The following is a 10,556-nucleotide window of genomic DNA, read 5'->3' as shown; positions in this document are numbered from 1 at the left end:
TATCAAAATCAGGGCCGGAGTGGGACTCCTTTTCAGCCCTGGAGTTTCAAGCCTCAGACCGGCCCACCTCAGTTCTCGACTGACTATATTGAAATAAGGTCATTTCCAATTCAGTTTCTAATGACACTATCACGTTTGAGAAAACAGCTGCATTAGAACTTCAAATGTTCAACAACCCTTACAGTATTATATGTCTTAACAATAAAAATGAACAAAAAAAAATTACTCAGACGAGGATCAAACCCGGGTTGGTGGCGTTGTAACCTAACGTGCTTACCACTCGACCACAACAGTTACGTGAGCAGTTTCTTGCATAAACAGAGCAGAGCTGCGGTAATATATTGAATAAGAAGTATGTGGTCAAGTAAATAAATACAATAATTTAAAAAGTGTTGCTGAGAGCAACATATTCTGGAGTTAGGGACACCGGCCCTCGCGGCCAAAAAACGGACCGGGAATTCTCCCGGTCCTCCCGATTAGCCAATCTGGGCCTGATCAAAATAATCAAACATTTCAGAATCTTCAATCCTCAACAGCCTGAAATAAAGAAAATAAAGGAAAGAGACGCAACAGCTGCTTATTACAGTTTTTTCCAATTGTTTACACAAAATTACTTCAGACACAATGACTACAACCATAGACTGTAAAATATACAACATGTAACTGATGCGCCAACCCCCTGATCCAATTCTGCTAAACTACAAGCACAATTCCTGCTTTACACTCAAATTGCAGATTTAAAACACTTTTTTCAAAACACTACACACAATTCTCTGCATTTTGCACAATTTTCATGCAGAAAATCTCGTTTTTACAAGGAACACACCCTGCTGAAAAATCCAGCTTAAACCAGCCTAGGCTGGTTGGCTGGGTTTAGTTGGTTGACCAGGCTGGTTTTAGAGGGGTTTTGGTCATTTCCAGGCTGGTTTCAACCATTTCCAGCCTGGTCTTAGCTGGTCAGGCTGGAAAATGACCAGCCAAATCCAGCTAAAACCAGCTTAACCAGCCTGGTTTAAGCTGGACATAGCTGGTTTTGGCTGGACTCAAAAAAAAAAAAAAAACAGCTGTTTTCCATCCTATTAGATCGCATTCCTTTAAATGATCAGTCCAGGAGATGGTGCTAATGGACAACAGTATTAGTTCAAAGAGGATAAAAGCAGGTAAAATAGATTAAAACTATCGTTTCAACGCTGTCCAAATGTGACTGTTTACACGCATCAGCTGCCGACCGGAAGTTCTTCGCATTCTCCTTGCGCATACACGCAAAGCCTAATGGGTAATTTTGCGTTCCAAGAAAAAGGTCTATAGCTGTTTTTTTTTTTTTTTTTAACAGTAACTATTCTGTAAATACTTCTGTTGATGGCATATGTAGACCACATTATGTGCAACTGTGTGTTAGTTGGGACGAACACTGTGTACACTGTTTTTGTGGGAAAAATACAGTAAAATATATTTGATATTTGCTTGTTTTGTAAAAAAACACTTCTGTAGGCTTATGTAGTAAGTATAACACTGAACATGAAAAGGCTTACACTAAGTCATTATGATGAACGGAGAAGAAGTGGTCATAGTGTTTTACATTAAGCACATCAGTTCAACTGTTCTTATAATTATCTATTGACGTGATGGCTTGTGTGTGTCATTTGAAAACAAAAGACCATTTTGAGAAGAAATCACACTGTTTTGAACGAAGAGTTTTGCCCAATGTGTGTGTGTTTTGTGATTTGTGTGTAGAGTTCTGACAATATGAGACCTGCTTACAGAAAATGTGTGTAAACAATTGGGAAAAACTGTAATTTCATAAAAACACATCGAAAAACTCAGAAGACATTTAACAGTTCTTTATTAAACAAAACCATCACAATCTGCATTTATAAACACAAATACTCCATAATGAACAACTGATGATTAAACAAAGAACAAGACGATCTGCATTTAAAGAGGAAATGAGCAACTGAACAGACACTGCTGTGAAAAGTAGATCACTGTCATCAACATGAGCAGAGGAAAACTCTCTATATCAGTGTTCTCAACACAACACTTTTCTCATTTAGTTTGGCCCAGTGCTGTGTTGTTTTACAGAGAGGATTATGCAGCAGACATTACACAACTCCATACTTCAGTATATATTGATCTGTTATATTGGCCTTTCTCAATCTGGAGCTGATGTGCTGATGATTTAAATATGAACAACAATCAGCCAAAACATCAACACATCTCTACAATCACACTTCAGGACAACTTATGAACACAAATGATGAATAAAATCAGTGTTAATTTTTAAAGTCAGTTTATTATAAACATCACAAATAAAGCAAGACTGATATTTGGAGTATTTTCCACATTATTGTACACGGAGGATCTGCATCATCTACACTGTCAGATCACAGAGCTTCACTTTTGAACCTTTATAAACATAGAATCCAGGACAGAGTGTGTTTGTGTGTGTGAATGTGGTGTGGAGTGTGTGTATGAGGCTCATTGTTGTGTCAGAGACGCTGTAGAAGGACAGAGTTCCTGCACTGTGATCCACATACACTCCTATTCTAGAGCAGCTGACGGAGGGTTTAGGGAGTTCAGTGTTTTTGTTATTATGCCTGAATGAGAAACTCTCAGCAGAGCAGGACAAACTCCAGGACTGAGCATTGCGTCCAAACAGACACTCATTACCCCGTCCTTTTCTCTTGATGCTCTTATATGACACTGAGAGAAACACACGTGCACCGCTCCACTCCAGCTCCCAGTAAGAGCGTCCACACACACTCTCTCTACACAACACCTGACGCCAATAATCAAATCTGTCTGGATGATCAGGATACGGCTGGACTGAACCTTTATTTTCCACCGCTGTGTTTCCTTCAGACAGAACCAGCCAGTTATTGACTGTGTTTGGATCCAAAGTGAACTGTTGAGAATCTGATGAAGATAAAAATCAGGAAAAATATCAATGAATTTCTGAGTGACAATAATGAAATCATGACTGTATTATTATTGATCTGTTTCAGTTCATCAGAATGTCTTTACTCTAATATTATTTGCACTTTTGCTGATTAAGAAACAAGAACTATGAATGTTTCAGTACATGTTCAACCCCAAACCAGGAAACTTGGGACTCTGGACTCTGTATAGCTGGGTGGTTTTCAGTTTTGTTCCCCTCCTGCTCATTAGCGGGAACGGGCGTGGAAGGTAGTAAAAGGAGTAGGTTGGGTTCAGACTAAAACCTGTCAGGTGCGGGCGGGAGCGGGATACAAAATTTAGTCCCATGCAGACCTATAGTGCAATACTTATTTGTTTTCAAACACACTAGTATAACTGCGCAATTGTGATCCAGTGGTCAGCACTTGCGTTACGACACCGCCAACATAAGTTCGAACCTCATCGGAGTAATAATTATTATTATTTTTTTCATTTTAGTGTTAAGACATATAAAACTGTTTGGGTTACTTGAGTAGGTGTACATATTTTATTATTTTTTTGTGTGACCCCCGTTACAAAGGACTGGATATCTATAAAGAATTTTGCACAGAATATATATTCAGATATTCAAATATTACCTAAAGCACAGGTGTCAAACTCAGTTCCAAAAGGGCGGCAGCTCTGCACAGTTTAGTTCCAACCCTAATTAAACACACCTGATCAAACTAATTGAGTCCTTCAGCCTTGTTTGAAACCTACAGGTAAGTGTGTTGGAGCAGGGTTGGAACTAAACTGTGCTGGGCTTCGGCCCTCCAGGAATTGAGTTTGACACCCCTGGCCTAAAGCCACCAACCAGGGAAACAGAGAAACCTAAGAAGAGAAAGAAGAGAAACCTCCAGAAACAGAAAAACCTCCAAGAAAGAAGAGAAACTACCAGAAACAGAGGAAACCAGAGGCCAGAGAAGATCACCCGAGCTAGAATGCCCAGGTCTAGCGAAAGAACCCAGAGGACTCCAGGGAGCAGACGGGGACCCAAACAAAATGGGTTAATCGCACAGCTCAGGCATTCCCATCTCTGATACGTTTCTTTATTTCTTTTCCGCTGAGAGTCTAGTTAAGTTTAATGTGCCGCAAAACCAGGGTGGAATTCCAGAAAGCAGGTTATGTGACATACCCGGGTAAGCTTGAGAGTAAGTGGATAACCTCAGCCTTGGTTCCAAAATCAGAGGTAACTTCTGGGGTATGTTAAGTAGACAAAGCAACTTACTTTCTGAAGATGACTTACTCCGGAGCAGGTTATCTTCAGAGAGTTGCTCTGTTCCAGAGTTTGTCTGTTTCTGAGTTTACTGAGTATTGCGTGCTCTTTTGATGAGAATTTTGATGGACGTAGAAGCACAGACACATGTTCTTTTGTTGTGAGAGGGTTATAAGTATTGTTCTTTTCACAACCAAATGTATATTTGAGTGAACGTGGTCATTTTTCAAAAGAATGGGTAATGCATTTAACAAACCTTTTGAAATCAAATGTGACAGTGCGGGTCTGCTCTTATCATAGACAACATTCAGTGCAGCTCTTTGTATTCGTGTCAGGGGATTTTAAGCAACTGTACAATGTGGCAATAGCGTGTAAGACCATCTGTACAGTATGCCTGGCACTGAACTGTTTTATAAACTTCAGTACAGTTCCTTGGTCATAACTAGGCCCACACGGAATCTGCGCGCTCAGATTTCTGCAGATTTTTAGCCCATCATTAATTCTGTTTATTTACTTGAGTAAATGTGTAAATCTGAATTTATTCCATTTTTATTCAGTAATTTGTTACTTTTTATTTAATATATTAAGGTTTTAGTTATGATACTCCGCTGGATACTCCAAAAATAATTTTGCAAAAATCCGCAGATTTTAACCAAAATTCTCAGCAGAAATAGCAAAAAATGTCCGCAGATTCCGTCTGGCCCAGCTCATAAACCACTGAGTATCATGACACAGATTATTCAGAGCGCGGCAATAGCATAGTGGACAGTGCGTCATTAAAGAACAACGGAGCGAGTTAGAATCTCCCATAGAAATCTCGTGTTTTTCTCCCTTTCTCTTTCTGCACCCCTCACATTTTTCTGTAGCTTATATATATTAAGTTGGAGCATTGTCTTTTGTAAGAAAATATATACATTTTTTTAAAGATGTAGGACGTCGTTTGTATACATCTATTCACACACACACACACACACACACACACACACACACACACACACACACACACACACACACACACACACACAAACTTTATACATTTTTGGACAGAGTTCTGCTAGCTCCAGACGGATTATAATTTCTATAAGCCTTATATACTAGTCAATACACATTGGTATTGTGGCCTTAAGAAATTAATGGCAGGAAAATAAATGCATGAATGGTTACACAACATACTCAAAAACGATGTTAAAGAGAAGTTTCAAGAGTTCACACTTAGCTGATGATTGATTATAAGCAAGTTTGGCATGCTGTCCCGGGAGAGAGACACTTTACCCTCTCATTTTGTAAACATTTTGTAGGCTAGGCGATTAATTCTTCTGAACTGGAAGAGCCCTCACCCTCCTTCTCACTCTTGTTGGATAAGAAATGTTCTTTATTTTATGAAATTAGAAAAAATTAGGTACTCTCTTCACCGAACTAGCACTATTTTTATTAATTTATGGGAGCCCCTTTACAAATATGTCCAAACTCTTCAGCTTGACCCTGCTCCTTCTGATTGAGTCCCCACCCCCTAATGCCCAGCTTTTATGGGAAACTACTTCTGGTCAACACATAGTAGACTTGTTTTTTATGTATGTAAGATTGCACTAGTGTTGTTGTTTTTTATTTTATTTATCTATTTATGTTGGCTTGAGAAAGCCAACATACTGTTATGCTACTCTGTCCTTGAAAACAAACGTATCTCCTCCTAGGCCGTTCATGCCACAAGGCCCAAATGTGGTCAAAATGTGCCTTCTGCATTCAAGATTGTTGCTATATCTCCTCATGCCTATAAGACTTATTGTTTTTTTAATAAAAAATGTTAAATATTACATTTTTATAATCCGAGCATAAAAAAAAAAATTATACAAGCCCCAAATTTGGCCAAAAGCTGTATTTAGATGCATTAGATTTTGTTGCTATATCTTTAAGGTTTATCAGACTTATAGTTTTCCAATAAATAATTTTTAAGCATTATTTTTCTCAAAATATGGCAAGCCATTTTTGACTTAAACTCCATATTTTTTACTGATATGGCAAACCATTTTTGACTTAAACTCCACATTTTTTAATGATATGGCAAGCCATTTTTGCATGTATCACTTTCACACTTATTAAGCATTGTATTTTCCAAAAAATACGGCAAGCCATTTTTACATAATGTTCATTCCCTTAGTCCCTTTAATAATCAGGGGTCGCCACAACGGAATGAACCGCCAATTTATCCAGCATTTGTTTTACACAGCGAATGCCCTTCCAGCCGCAACCCAACACCAGGAATACATAATGTTCAAGTCCAGTTTTTGACACTCATAAAGACTGTCATAGAAACATCGGGGTTGATTAAGATCACTCATATTGCCAAGAAGCTTTGATGTATCATCACTAACCTGTCAAATGTCCCCAGAGCAACAAAACATTATAACCTAGCAACCATTTAAAAACAGCAATATCTCTACATCATAACATCGTAGGGACCTGGGCATTGGCTTGTTTGACTCATGCTAGCAAATGGGACTTCCTGTGTACTATGCATGGTAACAATGATAATGGAAGCCAAGTGCTAATAACGATTAGCTACATGCTATGAATGATTTTCTAAATGCAATAACATATGCTAGAAATACCCACTAAGTGTTAGCATTTGATCATACATGTACACGAGCATTGCCATTTAGCAACTGCTTAGCAACCACCTAACAATGCCATAATTGTTTTAGCAACTGCCTAGCAACCACTTAGCAACCACCGCCGTGCTTCCTGCCAACTGCCATTCCCAGTCCTAGCGCAGTCACGTTGGCTTTCTCAAGCCAACATCAAAGTTTATCAATAAACTTTAGGTTCTAGTTATTTTATTATCTTATTTTTATTTATTATTGTTTATTTATTTTTATTATTACTATTTGCTCAAAATACTCTTCAGTGTATTTGCTTATTGTTACATGTTTATGTCTTTGTAAATTTTTGTAATGTTTCACAATGTATAAAAAAAACATAAAAAAAAAAAAAAACTTGAAACGACCGCCTCAACCCCACTCCAAGCCTCGCGAGGACAAAGAGCAACCAGCTAGCCACGTGCTGAAGAGGGAGTTTCTTCACATCACAGAGGGAACGCAAGTGAAGGCTGATTTATACTCCTGCGTCAAACGCCGGCGTATGCTACGGCACTGACGCATAGCCCTTCGCCGTGGCCGTCGCCGTCACTGACGTGCACCTCTCAAAAAATGTAACTACACGTCGCAATGACGTGTAGCGTAAGCTCTGTGATTGGTCGGCTTGGAAGCGCTGACGAGTCTGGGCGGGACCTAGAGCCGCGCGAATGTTGCGAGCGATTGTTTACAAGTGTGGAGTCCAGTGAAGGAGCTCCTGATGGAAAGTTTTGTTTTGTGTTTACCTCATAGTTAAAGTTGCTGCACGTCCGCCGGTTCCTGCCTCAAAATGAGCGAGTTTGAGCCACTTGTATATCCCGGAAGTGTTCAGGAAAAGCAATAAAGCAGCGAAGAAACTCGACACAGAGGAAAATTTACACCTCACTGCCAACTAGCGTTTCGGAAGTGTTAATGCAGACCGACAGAGACAGCGTGCAGAAGTATAAATGCACAGCCACGCTCGTTGCATGCGCCGTGGGTTACGCCGGTCACCTGACACAGAAGTATAAATCAGGCTTAACACTTCCATCTGAACTGGTGTAAACTAAATACAACCCTAAAGAGACTTATTATTGGTTCGGTCTAACATAAATCTGAGGTTTTCCATCATTACACTCTCTCAAACTCTTATTCTACTTCCTTTACTCTTCTCTACACTTGTATGAATGTGTGTTTGTGTTAGTTTCTGTTAGATTAGTCAATAAAGAGTCATTTTGTATGAAGAAAGGTGCCGGTGCATGTTTATGAATCTAATGTCTTAAACTTTGATCTTGTTACCGTGCTTAAACATAAATGGGTTTTTGTTTTGATAGCAATAGCTGTAATTAAAGTCAACTTTCTGTTTGAATGATTGCTGAACGATTCGTTGATTCGGATTGAAAGAGTCGATTCTTTTGAAGCCCTGTTCAAATGAATCTTCTTCCCTTTGAGCTAATCCGCTACAGAACTGTAAATGTGTAAGAGTTCATTATCAATCTGCTTTGTGCTGATTTGTGTGTTTACTTCTAGTTTTCACTGTTTCTGCTGTTTCCAGAATAAAACACATTACAGCCATCAGAGACTCTCTGCCTCATATGAAGGAATCCAACACAATATATAACTATAATCTTTAATGTTCAGTATGATCAGAGTCACTTACACTGGAGGAACTGCTCACGGGTCTGTGGTTCAGGAGCGGGAATCCTGCTAATGCTGCTCACTGTGGAGACAAACAGATGATTTACAGTAAACATTGTTAAACAATACAAATACATTTAAAATCATCTGAAACATGTCAGGAAATATAAATCTGACCTCTGCTAGATATGGTCTTCATCTCCTCAGTGCAGAACTGCTGCAGTTTGTCTCTCAGACGAGACACAGATTTAACAATATCATCAAAATCGAGTGGAAAGCTGACAGTGATGCTGGATGAGTCTGTAGATCCAGGAGGGACAGAGAGAGACTGCAAACTCTACACAGACACAACAGAAACAGCAGCTGAAGACACACAAACACAATCTCTGCTCCACATGCTCTTCCACTGTCCTGTGTGTCACCTGGAGGAAATGGATGTGATCTTCTGTGTGTGAAAGCTGCTCCAGCTCAGCGTTTCTCCTCCTCAGATCATTGATCTCCTGCTCCAGTCGCTCCAGTCGTTCTTCAGCTCCACTCACTGCAGTCTTTTCTCCATCTCTGATCATCTGCGTGAGCTCCGAGCGGCTTCTCTCAATCCAGCAGATGAGCTGAGTGAAGATCCTCTCGGTGTGGTCCACTGCGGCCTGTGCAGAGCGCTGTCAGACACACACACACACACACACGCACACACACACAAGCATTGGAGTGTGAAAGGCCTCTTCAGCTGCTGTTCTTCTGCTCAAACTCACCTTGTGAGACTCCACAGCCTCTCTCAGCTCCTCCAGCTCCTTCTGTCTCTCCTGGAGTCTCTGCTGGAATCTGCTCTGGGTTTCCCTCAGCCGACTCTGCAGGATTCACAGTGAACAAGAGTGAAATAAACGTCACTGTAAAGCTGTAATTATGAACGGGAAGCTTAGGATTTTCCAAATTGCAGGAGAGTCTATTAGTAAACATGTCAGATGCAAAATAACACTTACCGGCCACTTTATTAGGTACACCTGTAAAATGATGAATGAATGTGTTCATACCTCTAGTTCAGTCCTCTCTGCTGCAGCTGAAACAGTGTCATGGTGTTTGTGTTGATCAACCAAACACAGATAACAAATACAGCAGTGATCAGTGCGGCAGAAGATCTCCAGGAGTTTCTCATGTTGAGGACAGATCATCTCCTTCAATCTGTGAGTAGCTTCAGTCAGTTGGTGTTGATTTCCTGGGTGAATCTCTTGATGGAGCTGAAAATGAGTGTGACAGTAAGAGTTCAGACACACCAGACAGGACTTGACGGCTCTGTTTTTGGCTCCAGTACAGACGTCACACTCCACATCTCCAGATGCAGCGGGACTCTGAGCAGGACCAGCAGCTTGTAGTTTGCTCTTCTGCAGTTTCTCCAGCACTTCAGCCAGCATGGTGTTTTTAGCTAAAGCGGGTCTGGGGCTGAAGGTCTGTCTGCACTGAGGGCAGCTGTAGACTCTCTTCTTATTCCAGCAGTCTGTGATGCAGCTCATACAGTAACTGTGTCCACACGGAATGGAGACCGGATCATTTAGGAGATCCAGACACACCGCACAGCTGAACTGATCCTGAGCCACAGAAACACTGAATTCTGCCATTTTACAGCTCACACGCACAGACCGAGAGAGGCATCGACACAACACACACAACACTGGCTTCTTCTTCTTCAATTTAATGGCGGTTGACAAACAACAAAATGGTGTATTTGCGCCACCACCTGGTCTGGAGTGTGGATCATCATGACTTAACCCGCATCTGCCACAAATGAGTATTTTTAAGATATTTTTAAGATACTGCAATAAAAAGGTAAAATATTTATTTCCTGATTTATTTAGTAGAATGTCATCTAATTTGAGTTGAACTGTTATCTCTCCTAAATACTTACTAATTTTCCTCCTTTCATCTTCAGACTTCATGCAGTGTAGTTTAACATGTTCTACCGTCTCTTCTTGTCCACAAAACTCACATTATCCTGTACCATATATACCCAGCTTAAAAAGTGTACTAATTACTTTTGTGTGTCCAAATCTCATCCTAGATATTATTATCTTCTCTCTCCCGTTTTTTTCTCATTTCTCCTACTTTCTTTTGAATTTTGTAAAACCACCGGCCATTTTCTTATTTTTTTC

At 40.1% G+C, this 10,556-nt stretch overlaps 1 protein-coding gene across 1 annotated transcript; it reads right to left on the bottom strand.

Annotated features, from left to right (window-relative positions):
- Positions 1–1,826: 1,826 nt before the first annotated feature.
- Positions 1,827–10,095, bottom strand: ftr65 (finTRIM family, member 65). Its single transcript, XM_003197983.7, has 6 exons — positions 9,444–10,095; positions 9,165–9,260; positions 8,838–9,071; positions 8,593–8,752; positions 8,438–8,497; positions 1,827–2,916 (listed from the first exon to the last, which is right to left on the bottom strand). The coding sequence occupies exons 1-6, from the start codon at positions 10,023–10,025 to the stop codon at positions 2,372–2,374; spliced, it is 1,677 nt and encodes a 558-aa protein (XP_003198031.3). The 5' UTR covers positions 10,026–10,095; the 3' UTR covers positions 1,827–2,371.
- Between the last annotated feature and the right edge of the window lie 461 nt (positions 10,096–10,556).

This window comes from Danio rerio, chromosome 2 (assembly GCF_049306965.1).
Source record: "Danio rerio strain Tuebingen ecotype United States chromosome 2, GRCz12tu, whole genome shotgun sequence".
NCBI classification, from domain to species: domain Eukaryota; kingdom Metazoa; phylum Chordata; class Actinopteri; order Cypriniformes; family Danionidae; genus Danio; species Danio rerio.
This window is presented reverse-complemented; position numbering and strand designations above follow the sequence as displayed.

Excerpts from the sequence above, each read along its gene's own strand:
- ftr65 (XM_003197983.7), bottom strand. The coding sequence starts at position 10,025 with ATGGCAGAATTCAGTGTTTCTGTGGCTCAGGATCAGTTCAGCTGTGCG. Across the intron at positions 9,261-9,443 it reads CAGAGAGGACTGAACTAGAG|AGTCGGCTGAGGGAAACCCA; the intron begins GTATGAACACAT and ends TGAATCCTGCAG. Across the intron at positions 8,753-8,837 it reads ATCACATCCATTTCCTCCAG|AGTTTGCAGTCTCTCTCTGT; the intron begins GTGACACACAGG and ends GTGTCTGTGTAG.